The following is a 22,308-nucleotide window of genomic DNA, read 5'->3' on the forward strand; positions in this document are numbered from 1 at the left end:
GCCTGGGAGAGAATGATTGCCACCATTTCATGAAGGAGCCTAGGAGAGTCAAGTGATTGGTCTCCAAAGTCACGTGGACGTTGAGGTGGAGCAGGAGGGGCGGGGAGGGGAAATAGCTTTGCATGTATGTCTAAACTCTGTCCTGATGCTCTGGCTCCTGAATAGTTGTGAGTGTGTGTGTGTGTGTGTGCACGCGCACGCATACACGCCAGTCCTAGGGCTTGAACTCAAGGCCTGGGTGCTGTTCCTGAGCTTTATCACGTAAGGCTAGTGCTCTACCACTTGGGCCACAGCCCCACTCCTGGCTTTCTTTTTGTAGTAGTAGTTTGTTGGAGATAAGAATATTATGGACTTTGCCGACCAGGGTGTCTTCGAACCGTGATCCTCAGATCTCAGTCTCCCGAGTAGTTAGGGTACTACAGGTGCGAGCCATCAGTGCCTGGCCAATTTTTTTCTATTTTATACAGGAAATGTATAAAGGCCTCCTGAGCTTCTCTGGCTTTGTGAATATGTAGTAGACAGGCATATGCGTGTGTGATTGGAATCTGTAATTTCTTACACTTCTAATTAATTGCTCGATTATAATTCAGAGAGCTGTTGCTCTTGGCTGGCATTTACTCCAAGTTATTCTGTCAATGAAACTACGCGAATGACAACAACAGTGCTAATGACAGAAAACAGAGCAAAAGGTTATAGTCCACGCCGTGTGCTGGGCAAGTGTGCATGTATATCCTCCCCCTCCCCAAAAAATAAGAAAGAAGATTAGTACTGAGCTGGCTTTCAAATTAAGGCACAACTGTGGGTGTGAGAGATTACTGACGAGTCATTTTTATCTGAAATATTGCTGATTGGTGCCTTGGACCCTATGCTGTTTTGTTAAAACTGGGACTTGTAGACGGAGATGTGATTCCCATGGTAGAGCAACAACCATGAATGAAAAAGCCAAATAAAGAACGTGAGGCCCCGAGTTCCAGCACCAATACCAGCACAAGCACCACTACCAACACACACACACACACACACACACACACACACACACACGGTACTGGGAGTGTTTGTCATATGACAAACGCAGACAGATTTATTTTAACATGGGGAATGTTTTGGGATTTATGTTGGATGTCATTCTGTTTCCTTACCAAAAAAAAAAATGTGTTCCTGCAAAATATAAATCAATCTAAGAAGTAGATATATGCAGAAACAACCATAAAAGACAGCCAACTAGAACAAGGCCAATACTTTCAAACTATCTATTAAGGTTGTCTTTCACAAGTGCTATAGAGATAAGCAGGTAGATTCCAGTCCTGTAATGGCTGGACATGGTTTTGGAGATGTATTCAGGAATGGTGAAATGCCTGATATTCTTTTTTTTCTGTGCCTGTACTGGGACTTGAACCCAGGGTCTCATATTCTCACTTGGCTTTTTCAGTCATGGCTGGTGCTTTCCCACTTGAGCCATACGTCTACTTCCTACTTTTTGTTGGTTAATTGGACATAGAGGCTCTTGGATTTGTCTTCCCTGGGCTGGCTTTGAACTGGGATCCTCAGATCTCAGCCTTCTGAGAAGCTAGGGTGACAGGCGTGAGCCCCTGGTGCCCAGCCTAGTCTAATGTTCCTGGCTTCCTGCTGGATGAGCCTCATGTGTCCATCATCTCTACCTTCCCGAGGAAGAGCAAGTGACACTCGCAGAAGCTAAGTCACTTCCCACAGGGGTCGGCCAGTGAGTGAGGGGACAGGTTTTATACCTGACCTGCCAGACTCTAGAACTTTCTCCACCATTGCCTCTGCCTCCCACCCCAGCAAGTAAGAGCTGGACATATGTGTGTCATGAATAAGAATAAATGTCTCCATTGTCTGGTCATTGGAGGCACATTTTTGGGTTGCCTCTTTTTCTCTCTCCATTACTTTTTGCCTGTCCTGGGGCTTGAACTCAGGGCCTGAGCACTGTCCCTGGCTTCTTTTTGCTCAAGGCTAGCACTCTACTACTTGAGCCACAGCGCCACTTCTGGCTTTTTCTACATATGTGGTGCTGAGGAATCGAACCCAGGGCTTCATGTATACATGGCAAGCTCTCTACCACTAGGCCATATTCCCAGCCCTCTCGCTCCAATTTTTATGAACATATATTAGTTGTGCAAAGGGGTTTCATTGTGCTATTTCCATATATGTGTGCCACGTATGTGCAACATGTCCAGTGAAGAAAAACCCAGAAATTATGTAGGAGAAAGCCATCTCTTTCTTGGTCAGTGATTTGCATATGGCCAGTCTAATGAATGCCCTCATTCACTCTTTACTAGCATGGATTTGCCATTGTCCCAACTTTTCACAAAATGTAACCAGCTCCTATCTCTGCCAGCTCTGTGACAATGGCTCTTGGAATTAAGTCTGGGCATCATATTGCTGGGGGTAACTCATTGGCTACCAAAAAATGATGTATTTACTAAGTAGGTTGAGAGCTGTGGGTGTCAGTTGTGGATGCGCTTCAGAACTACCGGGGAGCTTTTAAAAATTCTAACGTGCCAGGTGCTGATGGCTCATGCCTATAATTCTAGCTCTTCAGGAGGCTGAGAGCTGAGAGGATCATGGTTTGAAGCCAGCCTGAGGCAGGAAAAGTCTGTGAGACTCTTTCCTCCAATGGACCACCAAAAAGCTGGAGGTGGAGCTGTGGTTCAACTGGCAAATCATCAGCCTTGGGTGGAAAAGGCTCAGGAACAGTGGCCAGGACCTGAGTTTGAACCCCAGTACTGGCACACACACACACACAAATAAAAATCCTGTTGCTCAGGCTGCACCTAGACTTTGAAACCAGAATCCTCAAAGATGGACTCCAAGTATTAAAAGTTTCTTTTTTGTTTTTAAGCTTCTAAGTGACTCCACTGTTCAGCTAAGGCTGGGAGCCATTGATTTTTTTTAAGTACTTAAATCATCACACAATAAGAGTTATCCTAAGAGACCCAGGGTTCAAAAGATTGGTTTTTCTTTTTCCCCTGAGCACTGGCAAGGCTGAGGGCAAACCTCAGCATGTTTCTCTCCTCCTGTGCTCCCCCCTCCACCCCCCCCTCCGCTTGTCAGGTGCTGGAAAATTCCCGAGATGATTTCCTGAGGCAATTTCCTGCAGCTAGGGGACCCCATGCTATGTGGGAAATGGCCCAAGACTCGGATTTCTTCTGTAGAATTGGAAGCCACATATGCAGTCTCCTTCCCAAACATCGCATTGCTCTACCAAAGAGTGAGTCTTGGTCACAGGATGGTATCTCAGTTTCATTATTCCCTTTGTACAGTGTGACGGGAATTCTTTGCATTTTGAAATGACAATTGGATCTTGGCATAGTGGCTGGCCATCAATGAACAATGGTTAGAAAATCAAACCGAGCTAGAAAGCTTGGATTTGAATTATTTTTTAATGTCTGTATTTTATAACAGCATTTCAGGTCTGAGGTTGCCCAACTGCAAATCATAAATAATTGAAGCTTCAGGCATGAAAGAGCTGTTGGGCTGGGTATGGTGGTGAATACCTATAACCACAGCTACTTAGGAGGTAGAGGGAGGGAAATCTCCCAGGAGGTTGAACAATCTCAGAGCCTGGCTCAGGAAAAAGCAAGAACCCTTACCTAGAATATCAAAAGGAGCTGAGTATCAGTGGCACACACCTGTAATCCTAGCTACTCATGCAGGTGAGATCTGAGGATCTTTGTTCAAAGCCATCCTGGGCAGGAAAGTTTGTGAAATGCTTTTCTCTAATTAACCAACAAAATACCGGAAGTAGAGCTAGGAATCCAGTGGTGGAGCTCTAGCCTTGAGCACAAAAGCTCAGGGACAGCGCCCAGGCTCTGACTTCAAGCTCCGCAGCCAGCACAAAACTAAACCGAACTAAAACTAAAAGCAGTCTGTTCCAGTGGCTCACACCTGTAACTCTAGCTACTCAGGATGCTGAGATCGAAGGATCTTGGTTCAAACCCAGCTTAGGCTGGAAAGTCATGAGACTCTTCTGTCCAATTAACCTCTAAAAAGCTGGAAGTGGAGCTGGGACTCAAATGATATAGTGCTAGTCTTGAGAAAAAAAGCTCAGGGGCAGTGCTCAGGCCCCGAGTTTAAGCCAGGAGTGGCACAAAACAAAATACCACACACACACACACACACACACACATACACACACACACACTCACACTAAAAGTTTAAGGCTGGGAATATGGGTCCGGTGGTAGGATATTTTGTCAGCAAGCACAAGACCCTGAGTTCAAATCCCCAATAATGCCCAAACAAAAATAAACACAACAGACTGTTACCAACTTATGGTTCTAATCAGTAAAGTCAGTACTTTTTGTCTGATTTATAAAACTCCTCTGTAAGTATTTGACTAATGGGATTGTTTTTCCTTCCTCATATGCCTTTTTAGTATCATATTTCACAAGCATCAGCATCCGAAAACTTTCTGTAATGTGAAAAACACTGAGCTATTGCACAATGACCTTTGACCTTTGATTTCTTGAAAGGCCAAACCAATGAATCATGCATTTTTCTTTTTCTTGGTCAGTCAGTTGTCCAAGTTTGGTCAAGTGACTATGGATTTAGGAAATGAAAATCCAAGAAATAAATGAAAGAAATGTCTTAAGCTTAAGGACTTCAAGTTTCAATTGCCCCCAAAATTCCCTCAGAGTTTTATAACCATAAGCCTAATTTATTTATGTGTGTGGTAAGTCTTTGTTATATGCACGTGCCAGTCCTGGGGCTTGAACTCAGAGCCTGAGCCATGTTCTTGAGCTTTTGTGCTCAAAGCTAATGCTCTACCCCTGAGCCATAGCTCCACTTCCAGCTTTTTGGTGGTTAACTATTGATAAGAATCTCAGACTTTCCTGCCTGGGCTGTCTTGGAACCATGATCCTCAGATCTCAGCCTCCTGAGTAGCTAGAATTACAGATGTGAGCCCCCAGTGCCCGGCTATACATATGTGAAATCCTTACTTTCATGATGTTTGGGAGAGAGCAGCCTCAGAAACACTAGATAGGGCTGGGGTATAACTTAGGGATTAAGCACTTGTTCTGAGTCTCACATGTATGAGACCCTGAGTCTAATCCCTAGTACCACAAAAACAAAACGAAAAAAAAAAAAGACAAAATAATCGACTACACATCCAAATTGGAACATGGAGATAGCTGGAATGTTTAAAGATTATTTTAGTGTAGGCTAAAGAAGGAAACTTAAAGCTTAATTAATTGTGAATAGTTCACCTTAGTGTTAAGTTAAATAACTACACAGAGTATGGTGCCCAGCATGGTGGGGCCCCCCTATAATCCCCTGGATCCTATCAGGAAGCAGACACAGCAGGATCTCACTTGGAGATGCCAGGCAAAAAGTTAGAGACTGAATCTCAGAAGCAAGCCAGGCACAGTGGTGCAAACCTGTAATGTCAGATAGTGAGGAGGCTCACTGACCAGGGCTGGTCCAGGCAATTGCATAAATAAAACTCTTATCTGAAAAAACGGAGAGCAAAAAGACTGGGGGTGTGGATCAACTGGTAGAGCACTTGCATTTGCCTCAGTACCTCAGTACCTCAAACATGATCATCAAAAATAAGAGGGGCTGGGGATATAGCCTAGTGGCAAGAGTGCCTGCCTCGGATACACGAGGCCCTAGGTTCGATTCCCCAGCACCACATATACAGAAAACGGCCAGAAGCGGCGCTGTGGCTCAAGTGGCAGAGTGCTAGCCTTGAGCGGGAAGAAGCCAGGGACAGTGCTCAGGCCCTGAGTTCAAGGCTCAGGACTGGCCAAAAAAATAAATAAATAAATAAGAGGCTGCTCAGAATGAGCTATCTTTCCGATCACGTTATATTGCTAAAATCCGGGTTGCTGTTTGAACACAGACCATTGATCAGAAGTCAAACAGTCAGCTTCAAAGACATCACACATCACCACAAAATCAGAAGGGGAGAAAGCAAGGAGACCGATGACTTAAAAACCAAAGTCGCAGGCCAAAGGCCAGTGGCCAGGGGCTCAAGACTACAATCCTAACTACTCACCAGGCTGAGATCCGAGGATGGGGCCGTTCAAAGACAGCGTGTGTAGATAAATCTGAGAAACTTTGATTTGCAGACTACCAAAAAGCTAGAAGTATTAACTATGGCCTAAGAGGTAGAACACTAGGCTTGAGCGAAAAAGCTAAGCAAGAGCATGAGAACAGATTTTGAGCTCCAGAACCAGCACAAAATCAGAAAAGATAAGCAAGCGATTAGCATGTAGTGCATTATACAGAACTGGTTGCCGGGCAACCCAGTTGCATAGCGTACATCCTTGCACTACCAGATGAGTTCCTGTGTCTCTACACTGTCTTAAATGCATAGCTTGTTGGGTCCAGTCAAGGACCTGGAGAGTCAGCAGGGACTGAATGTTGAAGCAATGACCATCAGTACCTTACAGCTTGATTTGTGTCATCATCACAACAGGCTGGAAGCAAAGGAGTTTTGAGAACCCTCTTCTTGGGCTCCTTTTGGATATGGATCAAAAGCTCAGATAAGCAAAGATGGCAAACAAATGAGTCAATTGAGGCTGAGAGGCCAATAGGAGGCCCCCCCGGGAAGGGGCGAGATCGTGACCCAGCCAAATGGACCGAACCCACATGGTTCCAGTTGGGGCTAGTTTGGGTTGTCATTGGTGTTTTGCTTTTCTGTGTGAATTTTCTTATTTTTTTAAATATTGCCAATGGATTCCAAACATTTTCCAAGTTTGTTTGGAGCCATAAAAATACATCTCCTGAGTGAGCATGGTGCCTCTACTATTTGAAGAAGAATAAGCCTCTGAACCTGTTTTAGTACTAGAATTTGTGCTGCTCTCTGACGATTCTCAGTCTCTCCCCCATCTCTGTAGGCTAAAAGGGTTTTATACTTTAATTTCTTTGTTTTTCCTTTTGTTTTTTGTTTTGTTTTGTTTTGGTGCCAGTTACTGGGGCTTGCACTCAGAACCTGGGCACCGTCCCTTAGCCCTTTTACTCAAGGCTAGTGCTCTACCACTTGAGCCATAGCACTCCTTCTGACTTTTTTAATGGTTGAGAAAAGAGTCTCTTGGATTTATCTACCCTGGGCTGGCTTTGAACCAGGCTCCTCAGATCTCCGCTTCCTTAGTAGCTAGGATTACAGTCAGGAGCCACACCAGTGCCCGGCTTGTTTCTGCCTTATTTAGCAGCCCTCCTAATGTGGTTGGACTGTCTTGGCATGAGGATTTCCTAAGGAAGCAGGGAAACCTCGCGCCCCTCGTCAATTCCTTCTCTGATGCTCTGTGGCAGGGCCCTTCATCGGCTTGTTCATTAACACCTGCGGCTGCCGGCAAACCACCATTGTCGGAGGCCTGGTGAACTCCCTGGGCTGGGTGCTGAGCGCCTACGCGGCCAACGTGCATTATCTCTTCGTCACTTTCGGCGTGACAGCTGGTAAGCATGTTCGTTTTACACTTTTGATTTATATGTTGGATTAGGCATTTGGGTAGTGGACTTCACCATGAAGAGACATAGTGAAACACCCCTGCTCTGCTCCCCGCCCCCACCCCCCGTAGCTCTGACGTTCCACGGGATTTCAGTGTGGGAGAGAGTGACCTAACCACTGTGTACTTGGCCTCTCACAGAATCAAATTCAGCTTCAAACTTCCTATGCTTTGGGCCGGGAATGTGGCTTAGTGGTAGAGTGCTTGTCTCCCATGCATGAAGCCCTGGGTTCGATTCCTCAGCACCACATACACCGAGAAATCGGGAAGTGGCGCTGTGGCTCAGGTGGCAGAGTGCTAACCTTGAGCAAAAAGAAGCCAGGGACAGTGCTCGGGCCCTTAGTTCAAGCCCCAGGACTGGCAATAAAACAAAATAAACTTCCTATGCCAGCTTTTAAGCGTGAGACTGTTCTCCTAGGGGAAGGAAAAGGGAAGAGTTGGGGACACTTAGTTCAGGGAGTAGATAAGCGTTAAGGAAATGAAAAACGTTCTCACATTTAACGAATGGAAGATGAATCACAGAATGACTATGCTTTCTGGCCAGTTGAAATTAATGAAGGAAAGCAGGAAGGGGAGAATTCTAAGAAGTGAATCGTGAGCTCAGCAAGGTGTCATTCCCAGGGGTAGATTGACATTGACTGCCTGGCGGTTGGCTGTGTACTGCGAAATGTTTTCTCAGCTGTAATTTCCTTTATCAACAGGTACAGCATTCATACCGCTAATGAGTTACTTCCCTATGCAATTATGTGTCAAAGAACCTGACCCAGCCTGATCTTTCTGCACACAGAGTTACAATCCCCTTGATAAATGACACATTAGGCATGCTTTAAAAGTTGGTTTGAGGGCTGGGGATATGGTCTAGTGGCAAGAGTGCCTGCCTCATATACATGAGGCCCTGGGTTCAATTCCCCAGCACCACATATACAGAAAATGGTCAGAAGTGGCGCTGTGGCTCAAGTGGCAGAGTGCTAGCCTTGAGCAAAAAGAAGCCAGGGACAGTGCTCAGGCCCAGAGTCCAAGCCCAGGACTGGCCAAAAAAAAATAAAGTTGGTTTGAGCCAGGCACTGGTGGCTCATACCTGCAATCACAACTAATCAGGAGGCTGAGATCTGAGGATCATGATTCAAAGCCAATACAGGCAGGAAAGTGGGGGAAATTCTTAGCTCCAACAAACTACTCTGAAAAAGCTGGAAGTGGTGCTATGGCTCAAGTGGTAGAGTGCTAGCCTTGAGCACCAAAGCTCAGGGACAGTGCTCAGGCCTTGAGTTCAAGCCCAACCCCCAGGTCCAGCAAGGAAAAAAATGTTAGTTTGGAATTCTGATCTTTTTTCTTTTGGGGCGGGGGGCAGGTTGGGGGAAATGCCAGTACTGGGGCTTGAACTCAGGGCCTGGATGCTGTCTCTGTTCTCAAAGCTAGCACTCACTTGAGCCACAGTTCTGTTTCCAGCTTTTTGGTAGGTAATTGGAGATAAGAGTCTCACAGACTTCCCTGTTCAGGATAGCTTTGAACCGTGATCCTTGGATCTCAGCCTCCTGAGTAGCTAGGATTACAGGCGTGAGCCACCATCTCCCAGTGCCGTTCCTGCTCAAAGCTTGTGGACTATCACGGAACCACAGCTCTGATTAATTGGAGATCAACTGCTGATTAATTGAAGATGAGAGTCTCATAGGCTTTCCTGCCTGGGCTGGCTTCAATCCATGATCTTCAGATCTCAGCCTCCTGAGTAGCTAGGGTTACAGGCCTGAGCTACCAGCTCTCTGCTAGGAAAATGATTTTTGAAACATGATATTCTGGCTACATTTTTTTCCACAGGAAAAATCCAGGGGAAGCCTCTGGAAATGCAGTATATCTGTAAATGGGAAATCTGGCCAAAGCAGTTGGGTTTCCTCTACAAAGTGCAGCTGGGCCATCATCAGTGAGGCTCACTAGTGTCTGGCTCTTATTTACAGAAATCATGACATGGTTTACTTTTTTTTTTTTTTTTTTTTTGCCAGTCCTGGGCCTTGGACTCAGGGCCTGAGCACTGTCCCTGGCTTCTTTTTGCTCAAGGCTAGCACTCTGCCACTTGAGCCACAGCGCCACTTCTGGCCGTTTTCTATATATGTGGTGCTGGGGAATCCATCCCAGGTCTTCATGTATACGAGTCAAGCGCTCTTGCCACTAGGCCATATCCCCAGCCCCCACATTGTTTACATTTGAGAGAGATTTTGTTGGTCTTCTTCTTCATTCCAAGGAGCAGCAGATCTATGTGATATATGTACACACACATATACACATATGTTATACATATTAAATATTATACATAATATTTAAAGAGTTCAACTGCTAAGGAATGCCCTCCTACCAAACAGATGGACACCTCTCTCTGAGCAACCTGCCTCAGGTATGGAATTTCTAGACATGTTTCTACAGCTTTGCCTGGCTGTGCCTAGCTCCTGGAGGTACTGCCTCTCCATCCATGCTGATCAGCAGGATTCTGCCTCCCTCCCCACATCTGCCCTGCCCAGCCTGCCTTTTCCATGCCTCCTCTGAAAGGAGGCTGAAGAGTTGGCCCAGAGCCCTGCCCTGATCATTTTGAGGCTTTAACTTAAGTACATATCCCCTAAGCTTTTGTGGGAACTGTGTTGATTACAGATACACACCCCAGCCCCTCACGTCTTATTATAATCCTAGCAATTCTGGTGGAGACCAGGGGGATTGTAGTTCAAGGTCAGCCCGGGCATAGAGGTTGTGAGATCCTCTCAACCAATAATAGCTGGACGTGGTGGCTAATATGCAGGGGACTCACAAATCTAGGCCAGCCCAGACAAAATAAAGTTCTTAAGACTCTATCTCAACAGAAAAAGCTGGGTAAAGTGGTCCTTGTCAGTCACTCCAGCTATGGATGTATGAATAGGAGGACTGTGGTACAGGATGTTCAGACTAACAGTGAGACCCTATCTCACGCACAACCAGAGTGGTTTGGGACAGTCTAGGCCAAGAATAAGACTCTGTCTCAAAAAATAACCACAGTAGCCGAGTGCCGGTGGCTCACGCCTGTAATCCTAGCTACTCAGGAGGCTGAGATCTGAGGATTATAGTTCAAAGCCACAGGAAAGTCCATGAGACTCCAGTTAACCACCAGAAAACCGGAAGTGGCTCTGTGGCTCAAGTGGTAGAACATTAACATTGAGCTAAAGCGCTCAGAGACAGCACCCAGGCCCAGAGTTCAAGCCCCATGAGTGACAACAAAACAAAACAAAACAAAAAGGCACAGCAGGGGTTGGGGGCGTGGCTCAGTCTTGGTCCCAGACAGGAAGGAAGGAAGGAAGAGAGGAAACTACAGCAAAAACAACTGCAGGTATGTCTCAAGAGATAAGAGCATTGTCTAGCAAGTCAAAGCCCTGAGTTCAAACCCCAGTGCCATCAAAAAGAGAAGGGGGTGGATGCTGGTAAGGTCATGAATTGGCCTCATAACAGAGCTATGATGCTTATAACATCGGACACAGACTTTATTCCTCACACATGAAAGCATTTTTAATTTTTTTATTGTTATTATAAAGGTCATGTACTAGAAGGGTTGTGGTTACTTAAGTCAGATGAAGATTACATTTCTTTTTGGACATTGTCACCCTTTCCCTCACCCTCTCCCAGTTTTTCCCTCCTGTCCCCACCAGCAAGTTGTATAGTTCATTTTCAACATAGTGTCTGGTGAGTACCACTGCTGCGTTTGTTGGAAGCATTTATGTTATACCACGTAGAGTTAACATTGTTCTTATGCTCATGTCCCTCAGTCCTGTTCCCACAAGTCATTTCATACTACTGCTGTTTAGAAATCTATGGCTATATGAAACTGAAGGTGTAACTAGCATGGTGGTACCCACCTGTAATCCCAGCACTCTGGAGGCTAAGGCAGGAGAATCACCAGTTTGAGGCCTTTTTCAAAAAAGAACAAAACAAAACAAAATGTACGATGTTAATTACTATGATTGACAAATCATTTTTCTTAATAAAACTGTATTTTGTGATGTGGGCAAAATCTGGAGTGTGACAAATGACCCCATTTCTCCAATTAAAAAAATTGCAAGGAAAAAGAAGAAAAGGCCAACAGACTTAGCACAGGTTTCAGCAAAGCAGCACGTGGCTTTCCTTTTCCTCTGATTTAAGCACACAGTGCTTGCTTTTTTTCTTTTTTAATAGTCATCTATGAGACATTTGGAATTTAAACATGTTCTGGATATTTAATGATATCAAGGAATTGTTTATTTAAATAACATGACATGATTGTGCTGCTTAAATAATTCTAACCTTGGGAGATTCATCCTAAAATATTCTTACATAAAATAATATATTCAGAATTTGCTTCAAAATAATAGGGGAGAGGTGGTTACAAAATTGGCCCTGAGTTGCTAACTGTGGAAGTGATGGGATATGAAAATGCATTAAATAATTTGTTTGTTAAAACCTTACTTTGAATGTTACTTAAACTGTTTCATTAGCCAGTAGCTTGTTGTAAGAAGTAAGAGATTAACACTAATTGACCCTTTCTTACAACACAGGTATGTTACATTTACATATGATTTACATGTACAATAGATGCAAATATATGTAAAATAGATGTATCTTAGGATAACACAAAAACAGCAGATGGTGTTGTCTTTGACTTACTAATGAGAAAGCCGAGCCAAAGACTGTTTGACTCAATCAGAGTCAAATGTTCCTTAAGGAAAGCAGAATAGGATTCATACTCAAAAGACATCTGGATTCCTTTTATGGCATATTCCCAATAGTGTCATAAAGGTGATAACACTGCTATCATACCCCATTTCAAAGAATTTGTTGGTTCTTTCATAAAAGCATGCTGGGCTGTATGACACTTGGTTCAATGATTGATTGTACTGATGACAGTGGTCCCATGAGATTGCATCACTGACTGACACAGCCATTGTAATTTGTATAGGTGCCTTCCTGGTGTTTGCTCAATGACAAACGGCCTAGAGACACATTTCTCAGGACTAGTCCTGCCATTAATCAATGCAGGGCTGCAACTGCTGTTTTAAAATAGGCACAGATGCACCTACTTTCTGGTGTGTATATGTATGTACCAGCCCTGGAGCCTGAATTCTGGGCCTGGGCACAATCCTTGAGCTTGGTTGCTCAAGACTAATGCTCTGTCACTTGAGCCACAGTTCCACCTCTGGCTTTTTAATGGTTTGTTGGAGATAAGAGTCTCACAGTCTTTCCTGCCCTTGCTGGCTTTGAACCACAATCTTCAGATCTCAGCCGCCTGAATAGCTAGGATTACAGGTGGGAGCCACGGTGACTGGCTTCAGATGCACCTATTTTGCAACCTAGTTTTCTTTGTACCTTAGCCTTAGAGATGTATAATTAGTCTTGCTTGAAAAAAAAGTTGCTATTATACCAAAATGTGACCATTATGTCTTACCATAGAACTTTCTGCCATTGATCTCCTACGTGCCAGGCCTTGTGCTAGAACAGGGATCAAAACACAAGACTCCACTGGTGGAGATTACAGTCTAGCAAAGGGAGGCCAGGGCAGACAGTAAGCAGTAGATGCCATGAACGGAAGGCATGGCTCAAGTGAGAGAGCCCCAGTTTAGCAGACTCTTGGCCCTGAGTTCAAGCTCCAATACGACCAAATAAAACACACATTATAAACAATTAAACCATATGCATCTGTCCCATGGGAAAAAAGAAAAGTAGAATAGGGTGGGGGCTTTGGGGAATGGAAGTGGTAGAAAGGGGAGGTTTACTCTTAAATAGAATGTTCTGGATGGGCCTCTCTAGAATATAAGTGATAAAGCAGGATGTGTCTAGGGTCTGTAAAGATAGACTAAAGGGGAGTAAGCCCGTTGGGAGGTGAGGCCTAGAGGGGGGGAGTTAGGGTACTGGGGCTGCTGTGGAAGAGGGTATTAGTATGCTGGCTCCTCTCTCTCTCTCTCCCTCTCTCTCTCTCTCTCTCTCTCTCTCTCTCTCTCTCTGTCAGTCGTAGGGCTTGAATTCTAGCCTGGGCTCGGTGCTGTATATCACTTTGAGCCACAGCGCCACTTCTGGTTTTTGAGGGGTTAATTGGAGATGAGTCTCATGGACTTTCCTGCCTAGCTAGCTTTGAACCATGATCTTCAGATCTCAGCCTCCTGAGTAGCTGGGATTACAGGCATGAGCCACCAGTGCCTGGCTAAATATATGTTAATTCTTTACTTTCATGAGATTTAGGATAATGCACTCTCAAAAACACTAAATAGGGCTGGGGGTATAACTTAGGGGGAGAGCACTTGCTCTAAGTCTCACATGAATGAGACCCCGAGGCCAATTCCCAGCCTCACACATACACACAAAATAGACAAAATTAATTCACTGACAGACTACACATCCAAATAAGAACATAAAGATAGCTTGAATGTTTTAAAAAATTAATTTTGGTTTCGGCTAAAGAAGGAAACTGAAAGCTTAATTAATTGTGAATAGTTCACCTTAGTGTTAAGTTAAATAACTACATACAGTATGGTGCCCGGCATGGTGGGGCCCCCCTATAATCCCCTGGATCCTATCAGGGGGCAGACACAGCAGGATCTCACTTGGAGACGCCAGCCAAAAAGTTAGAGACTGTATCTCAGAAGCAAGCCAGGCACAGTGGAGCAAACCTGTAATGTCAGATAGCGAGGAGGCTCACTGACCAGGGCTGGTCCGGGCAATTGCATAAATAAGACTCTTATCTGAAAAAATGGAGAGCAAAAGGCTGGGGGTGTGGATCAACTGGTAGAGCACTTGTGTTTACCCCAGTACCTCAGTACCTCAAACATGATCATCAAAAATAAGAGGCTGCTCAGAATGAGCTATCTTTCTGAATCACATTGGATTGCTAAAGTCTGGATTGCCACCAGCACCTGGCACCTCCAATATTTTATATTACCTATAGATATCTCCAGGGGATTTTCTTTTCTCAGAGGGCCTTCCTTCATCAAGTTAAGCTTTTTAATAGGTAATCATTTAGTAAAGGTTACATAATTTTTATATTTTGATTTCAAAATTCTATGAATTTTCTCAAACAGCATGCAGATATTCCAGATCACTGAAGGACAAGCAGTCTGCCAGCCTAATTATCTGAGGGGAGCTGGAACTCTTTTCTCTGTCCCTTTGAATATTAGGAGAGCTCCACCTTTTGGGACATAAAAATTCAAAAGATTAAATGGGAGAGAACAATGGAAACAGGTGACATTGCTCAAGATGCATTGAACTCATGGCCTGACTTGCAGAATTGAAACATCTTTATACACTTAAATAGTAGTAACAATAATAGTAGTAATAGAATAATAATAATATTAACAGAAAGATTGATCTAGAGTTGGGTTCAAAGTTGGGGTCTCACTATGTAGCCAGGCTGATTTTGAACTCTCAATCTTCCTTCCTCTTCCTCCCAAAGGCTGACATTACAGGTACACACCACCATGCTCAGCTACCCGTCATTTTCATACTCATTTTCCCCCTAATGCTCCTTACTAGGATACTGAAGCTCTCACTTGGGCTTGGCAGAAGGCTTTGTGACTTGCTACCTTCTGCGAGAGTCACTTAAATGCTCGTTCAGCTGTTCTGCAAACACAGCTCTCCATCCAACCACCTAAGCCAGAAGGATCACTGGGTTCTGATTGTGTCTGTCAACATCTCAGCTCCCCGATAAATGAGGCAGCAGGGTTTCTTAGGGCTTGGGTGAAAAACTTGGGCTGATGCTCAGCCTTTAGCAGGGAGGAAACTACAGGTGCTGGGGAAGATTTGTGTGAAATGAAACCAGGCATCTGGAGGGCACCTGGAGGGTGGACGCCATTGTTTCTGTGAGTGGCAACTGTTCTATCTCCTTCCACATTCAGATAACTCTAACCCTATTAAATCATGTGGAACAAGGGAGGCTCAGCTCCGGACAGACACGGGCCAGCATCTCAGCATCTCTTTTATACTGTTAGGCTGCCTTTCATGTTGCAGGGAGTCTGGAGCATGAGAAAAAAGTGGGGTCCATAGGCTTCTGAAGTGAGGTTCATGGTTTCTTTCTCTGAAAGATGAGAATATACCTGCTTGACTAGCAATTTATCACTTTATGTATTTTACTTTGAATTTTATTATTTGTTTATATTTTATCTATTTTTATGTTTTCTTTGTGTGCTTAGAGGAGTTGTAGGTTCTGGGCAAAACCGAGTGGAAAGTCCAGTGATTTCCACACACTGCTGGTCCCCAGTACACACAACCTTCCTGCCAGCATTTCGTGTTTGTTCATGGAAATGGTGGGCTGTTCCTCCTTTCCAAAGGTGGCATTGAGAAGGTACAAATATATGTAGGCTTGACATCTAGTAGCTCCCCATAACTTATGGTTATCATTCTTTTTAGTTTTCCAACTTGTTGCTGGCCATACTGGCTCCTTCCTCAATCTTATGCAAAGTACACCCTTGTATATAAATACTTTCTGGATACATGGTGTTTTGTGAGGCCTAGAGCAGCTAGGCCTTCAGAAATGCTTTCTTTTTGTTTGTTTGTTTGTTGGTGCTGGGCCTGGGTGCTGTCTCTGATCTTCTTTTGCTTAAAGCTAGTGCTCTACCACTTGAACCCCCACCCCATTTCTAGCTTTTTGGTAGTTTATTAGGTAAGAGGCTCATAGACTTTCCTGCCTGGGCTAGCTTTGAACCACAATTCTTAGAGCTCAGCTTCTTGAGGGGCTAGGCTTACAGGGATGAGCCACCAGCATTGGCCTGTTCTTTCTTTTAACAAAGCACTAAGCACTCAAGGAGTGTTCCAGGCAGTGCTGGACTGAAATGGTGCTGACCCTGAGGAACCCGCCTTCTGAAGGAAGAGAGCTGTTGTGTGCGACCTTGAAGGAAATCGTCCTGCCAAACCTGGCAGGAAACGGCAGAGGCTCATTCTAAGTCTTCTCAGAGCTTCTTTTCTCCTCACCATGATTCCCTTGTTAGAAAGAAAAAACGTGTAAGTAGACACCAACAGAAGGAAAGGAGGAGCCGTGGCTTAGATCCGGGGAAACCACAAGGGCCACGACGTGTGGAAGGCTGCCTGTATCCCATGGGATTCTGGGGCAGTGGGGCCATTAGGAGGTGAGGCCTGCTGGAAGGATGTGAGGTCATCCGGCCTGTCCTGGAGGAGGCTGTTAGGATGCTGTTCTTTATTTTCTCTACTCTCTGGCCTCCAGGAGGGGAGCAGTTCTGCTTCTGCCATACGTTCCCATCACTTCAGAACAGGCCAACCTACCATGGACCGCAGCCCCCAGCTGTGAGCAAAAATCAACCCTCACCCCCACCCCATTTTCTTTTGCCAGTTGCCTCTGAGGGCTTCGAACAACGAGCCTCTTGAGTAGCTAGGATTACAGGTGTGAGCCACCAGTTCCTGGCTTTTTTTTTTTTCCTTGCCAGTCCTGGGGCTGGGACTGAGGGCCTGGGCTTCATTTACTCAAGGCTAGCACTCTGCCACTTGAGCCACAGCGCCATTTCCAGCTTTTTCTGTGTATGTGGTGCTGAGGAATCCAACCCAGGGCTTCATGCATGCCAGGCAAGCACTCTACCATTAAGCTACATTCCCAGCCACCACCCCCCCCTCCTCCTTGTGGGGCTTGAACTCAGGGCCTGGGTGCTGTCCCTGAGCCTCGTTGTGCTCGAGGCTAGGGCTCTACCACTTGGGCCACAGCGCCACCTCCGATTTTTGAGTGGTTCATTGGAGATAGGAGTCTCACGGGGACATTTATGCCCAGGCTGGCTTCGAACCGTGATCCTCAGATCTCAGCCTCCTGAGACGACAGACATGAGCCACGGTCACAGGGCTTCTTGTGCAGTTGGTTAGTTCAGGAAGCACACACACAGAGGCGCGGAGAGCGGACGGGCTTCGCGGGTGACCTCTGCGCCCACCCCCACCCCCCACCCCCCACCCCGGGTGCGGTGCTCACGGGCCGCCTGTGTGCTTTGCTCCCCTGTCTCCCGCAGGCCTCGGCAGCGGGATGGCCTACCTGCCCGCCGTGGTCATGGTGGGGAGGTATTTTCAGAAGCGGCGCGCGCTGGCCCAGGGCCTCAGCACCACGGGGACGGGCTTCGGCGCCTTCCTGATGACCGCCCTGCTCAAGTACCTGTGCTCCGAGTACGGCTGGCGCAACGCCATGTTCATCCAGGGCGCCGTGTGCCTGAACCTGTGCGTGTGCGGGGCGCTCATGCGGCCGCTGCCCGCCCCGGCGGAGCCCGACTCGGCCAAGCCCGGGGGCCCCGCCGCCGGGGGCGGCAGCGCGGAGGAGGAGGAGGAGGAGGAGGAGGAGGACGGCCGGCCCCGGGACGAGGCGGCGGCGGCGGCGCGCGACCCCCAGGCCCCGCCCGAGCGCCGCCGAGGCCCGGCGCGGCCCGCGGGCAGCCTGTGCGCGCTGCGCGCCGTGAAGGCCGCCAGCCGGCTGACGAGGCGCGCGCGCCGGGGCTGCCGCGAGTGGCACGCCGGCTACTTCGGCGCCGCGTCGCTCTTCACCAATCGCGTGTTCGTGGCCTTCGTCTTCTGGGCGCTGTTCGCGTACAGCAGCTTCGTCGTCCCCTTCATCCACCTCCCGGAGATTGTCAACCTGTACCACCTGTCCGCGCAGAACGACGTCTTCCCGCTCACCTCGGTCATCGCCATCGTCCACATCGCCGGCAAGGTGGTGCTGGGCGCCGTGGCCGACCTGCCCGGCGTCAGCGTCTGGACCGTCTTCCTCCTGGCCAACCTCACGCTGGGCCTCAGCATCTTCCTCCTGCCCCTGCTGCGCACCTACGCCGGCCTGGCCGTCATCTGCGCCCTCATCGGCTTCTCCAGCGGCTACTTCTCCCTCATGCCCGTCGTGACCGAGGACCTGGTGGGCATCCGGCACCTGGCCAACGCCTACGGCATCATCATCTGCGCCAACGGCATCTCCGCCTTGCTGGGACCCCCGTTCGCGGGTAAGCGCCCCCCTCCCCGCCCCCCAATCGGGGCGTGGAGCGCACAGGGAGGAGGTGGGCGGGTGAGGCCCGTGCACTTGGGCCAGGCAAAGGCTCAGTTTCAGTGGGTGCCTCCGATGGGTGCTAGTGGGTGCCTGGCATCCTAGCTGTTCAGGAGACAGAGGTGTGAGGATGGAGGTTCAAAGCCAGCCCAGGCAGAAAAAAGTCTGGGACACTCCTATCTTTTGATGAACTAGCAAAAAAAAAAAAAAAGCCAGAAGTGGAGCTGCCACTCAAGTGGTAGGATACCAGCCTTAGATAAAAAACAACTAAAGGATAGCATCCAGGCCCCTGAGCTCAAGTGCACACACACACACACACACACACACACACACACACACACACACACACATAAATAGTTTTGCTTACAACACCTTCACAATGGTAGATTCAACAGAGTTAATTGTGTCACATAACCTATACTGTCCGGGGCCTAGATGAAGTAAGGTGTAGCTCTGAAATCCTCTCTGCCCTTGTGCTAATTCACACAGCACCTATGTGGCTCCAGCCACTACACCAGCACTTACAGCAGGGAAGGAAGAAAGAAGAAAAAGGCTTAGTCCTAGCCCAACTGCACTTATCTCTGATTAGCTAGAACTGTGCAAGTTAGGAACTGCAGTCATTTGCTTTCTAGACTCACTAGTAGAAACCCTCCAAGAGCTTTTCCTTCGCTGTCTCTCGGCTTCTCTCCTCCCACTGACTTTGTGCACTGGGGAGTGGGGAGCAGCATTATGGGCTGCCTGCATTATGTTCCATTCATGAACTCTCCAGGCCTAGCAGCTAATGTCAAAACGAGATGCAAGCCCAGCACTTATGACTAGCAATGTGAGCGACTGAATAACTACATTACATTCTTGCTAGCAACCATGGTGGGCTGGAAATGACTACTTAACTGGGTATGCTGCAAAGAAAATTACCTCTTCTGTATAAGCACATTCATAAGTAGGTGTGGCCCCATTTTTCAGACAAATTTCTTCTGGCATTGAAAAATCATACCATTCAATACTGTGTGAGACAATCACACATTTCCATTTAGGAGAAGAATATACAATTCAATCATATCATTTAGCAATGTGAATTTCTTTTTTTGTTTTTTTGGGTTTTTTTGGCCAGTCCTGGGGCTTGGACTCAGGGCCTGAGCACTGTCCCTGGCTTCTTTTTGCTCAAGGCTAGCACTCTGCCACTTGAGCCACAGCACCACTTCTGGCCATTTTCTGTATATGTGGTGCTGGGGAATCGAACCCAGGGCCTCATGTATACGAGCCAGGCACTCTTGCCACTAGGCCATATCCCCAGCCCCAGCAATGGGGATTTCTTGATCTAATTTACTCTCTAATATTGCTGGGCATGTACCTCTCCCCTTAGTATAATAATAGCACATAGTTTTTTACGTTTCCAATTTACAGTCTAGCAAAATTCAGCCACCAGATGTGGCTGGGCAATATCCATACCTGTCTCTCTTCCACTTGCATAAAATTGAATACCTAATTGATAACAATTCACGTTTCCTATCAGGAGCTGGGTGCACATATTTTATCACACACACCAAAGCTACCACTTCTCCAGCTGGACGCTGGTGGCTCACAGTGATCATCCCAGCTGTTGGGAGACTGAGATGGGAAGATTGTAGTTCAAGGCCAGCCTAGGCAGAGAAGTTCATGAGACTCCCTCTCAACCAATAGCTGGGCACAGGGGGATGCACCTGTCATCCTAGCTCTACGAGAGGCTGAATTTTGGGAGACTGCAGTTCCAGACTAGCTAGGCAGAAAAGTCTACCATCTTAGTGGAAAGAAAACACATGTGGTGTGGTGCTAGGCACCAGTGTCTCACGCCTTTAATCCTAGCTATTCAGGAGGCTGAGAATTGAGGATCATGGTTTGAAGCCAGCCCAGGCAGGAAAATCTGTGAGACTCTTATCTCCAATGAACCACCAAAAAGCCAGAGGTGAAGCTGTGACTCAGGTGGTTGTGTTAGCCTTGAGCCGAAAAGCTCAAGGGCAGCGCCCAGGCCCTAAGTTCAAGCCCAGGACACACATGATTCAGCTTTCACTGCGGGCTTTGTGCAGCTTGGAGTTAACCCCGGAACTTGGGGCCAGGTCACCACTTCCCCAGATGTCTCCAGAAATGCCCAATGGCTCAACAGGATCCTGGGCTCACGTCTATCATCCTAGCAAGTCAGGAAACTGAGATCTGAGGACTACAGTTCAAAGCCAACTCTGACAGACTAATCTGTGAGACTCAAGTCTCCAATTAACTAGTAAAAAGCCAGAAGAGCTGCAGCTCAAATGGTAGAGCCTCAGTCTTGAGGGGGAAAGGCCAAGCAAGAGCATAAGGCACAGAGATCAAGCCTCAGTGTCATAAAACAGATTAAAGAATAAATTAAGAGCTGGGAATGTGGCTTAGTGGTAGAGTGCTTTGCCTCGCATGTATGAAGCCCTGGGTTCAATTCCTCAGTACCACATAAACAGAAAAAGCTGGAAGTGGTGCTGTGGCTCAAGTGATAGGGTGCTAGTCTTGAGCAAAAGAAGCTCAGGAACAATATCCAGGCCCTGAGTTCAAGCCCCAGGACTGGCAAAGAAAAAAAAAAAAAAGAGAGAGACAAGTCAAGAAAGAAAAAAGAAAAGAAATCTTTGCAAAAACATATGGAGTAGCAATAAATGACTGCTTTGTGTTCTTGAGTTTGGGCAACTACTTACACTGATTATATGTTCTTTTCTTTTGTAGGGTGGATCTATGACATCACCCAAAAATATGATTTTTCCTTCTACATATGTGGTTTGCTTTACATGGTAGGAATACTGTTTTTACTCTTTCAACCATGTGTTCGAATTATAGAACAATCCAGAAGAAAACACATAGACGACGCACACGTGTGAGAGTCCCAGTTGCATTTCATCTCTGATTTCACTAGCTGCACGCCTGCCTACCTCGTTAGGAGCCTGGCTGTGCGAGGCTGGTTTGTAGGATCGGGCAGGGTCACGTGTAAGAGCCACTGTTGTGGCTGCGGTTGTAAGTGGCAGTCCCGGGCCACATATCAGGGACCACGTAAGTTTTAGAGATGATCATGTTTACAGCCTGTCAAATAACTGATGCCCTTGTGTGAACCATTCTCTCATCCTCCACTGGGACTAGGTTAGGAGCTACGAGGATGCACAGAACAGAAGCTTCCTAACCCAACAGGCGAAAGAAACGAAATTGTATGTCTCCACAAAATGCAGCAAGAACTGGGTTTCCCGCATTCCTGCAATCAATTATTACAGGGAATTACTGATATTCCAGTATAAAACAAAGGCAGGCTTTAATTTCACAGACAATCCAATTTAGTACAATTCAAGAAACATGGTTTCTATTTTTTATGAACGCATTCTGTAGTTAGGGAGAGACAGCATTGGCTACCAATTGCAGTTCAATTATCCAGTCACAAAAGATGACTTCAACTGGGTGCCGGTGCTCACGCCTGTAATCCTACTCAGCAGGCTGAGATCTGAGGATCACGGTTCAAAGCCAGCCTAGGCAGGAAAGTCCGTGAGACTCTGATCTCCAATTAACCACCAGAAAACTGTAAGTGGTGCTGTGGCTCAAAGTGGTAGAATGCTAGCCTTGAGCTGAAGAGCTCAGGGACAGTGCTCAGGCCCAGAGTTCAAGCTCCATGACTGACCAAAAAAAAAAAAAATAGATGAATTCAGTGATATACTCAAACTTAAGACAAAAACCTTCATGAGCTGGGATCTGGTGGCTCACACCTGTAATCCTGGCCACTGCTGAGGCTGAGATCTGAGGATTATAGTTTGAATCTTGGCAGACAAACCTAAGAGCCTCTTATCTCCAATGAACCAGCGAAATACTGGGAAGTGGAGG

General features: G+C 46.6%; 1 protein-coding gene and 1 long non-coding RNA gene across 4 annotated transcripts in view; both read left to right on the top strand.

The window, feature by feature from the left end:
* The window catches only part of Slc16a14 (solute carrier family 16 member 14), a 30,762-nt gene extending 9,131 nt beyond the window's left edge, over positions 1-21,631 (top strand). Inside the window, exons 3-6 of one of the 3 annotated variants that reach the window (XM_048344590.1) lie at positions 7,279-7,422; positions 7,891-7,935; positions 17,444-18,412; positions 21,175-21,631. In XM_048344590.1, coding sequence (XP_048200547.1) covers positions 7,279-7,422; positions 7,891-7,935; positions 17,444-18,412; positions 21,175-21,326 — 1,310 coding nt within the window. In that variant the 3' untranslated portion in view covers positions 21,327-21,631. The remainder of the gene's footprint in view (positions 1-7,278; positions 7,423-7,890; positions 7,936-17,443; positions 18,413-21,174) is intronic. The other 2 variants (XM_048344591.1, XM_048344592.1) reach the window with 2 other exon arrangements.
* On the top strand, positions 1,548-2,527 carry LOC125350223. The gene is made up of 3 exons (XR_007210701.1): positions 1,548-1,824; positions 2,446-2,448; positions 2,487-2,527. It is a non-coding gene; the product is annotated as an uncharacterized LOC125350223 (long non-coding RNA).
* Positions 21,632-22,308: the final 677 nt, after the last annotated feature.

Source organism: Perognathus longimembris, chromosome 4 (assembly GCF_023159225.1).
Source record: "Perognathus longimembris pacificus isolate PPM17 chromosome 4, ASM2315922v1, whole genome shotgun sequence".
Lineage (NCBI taxonomy): Eukaryota > Metazoa > Chordata > Mammalia > Rodentia > Heteromyidae > Perognathus > Perognathus longimembris.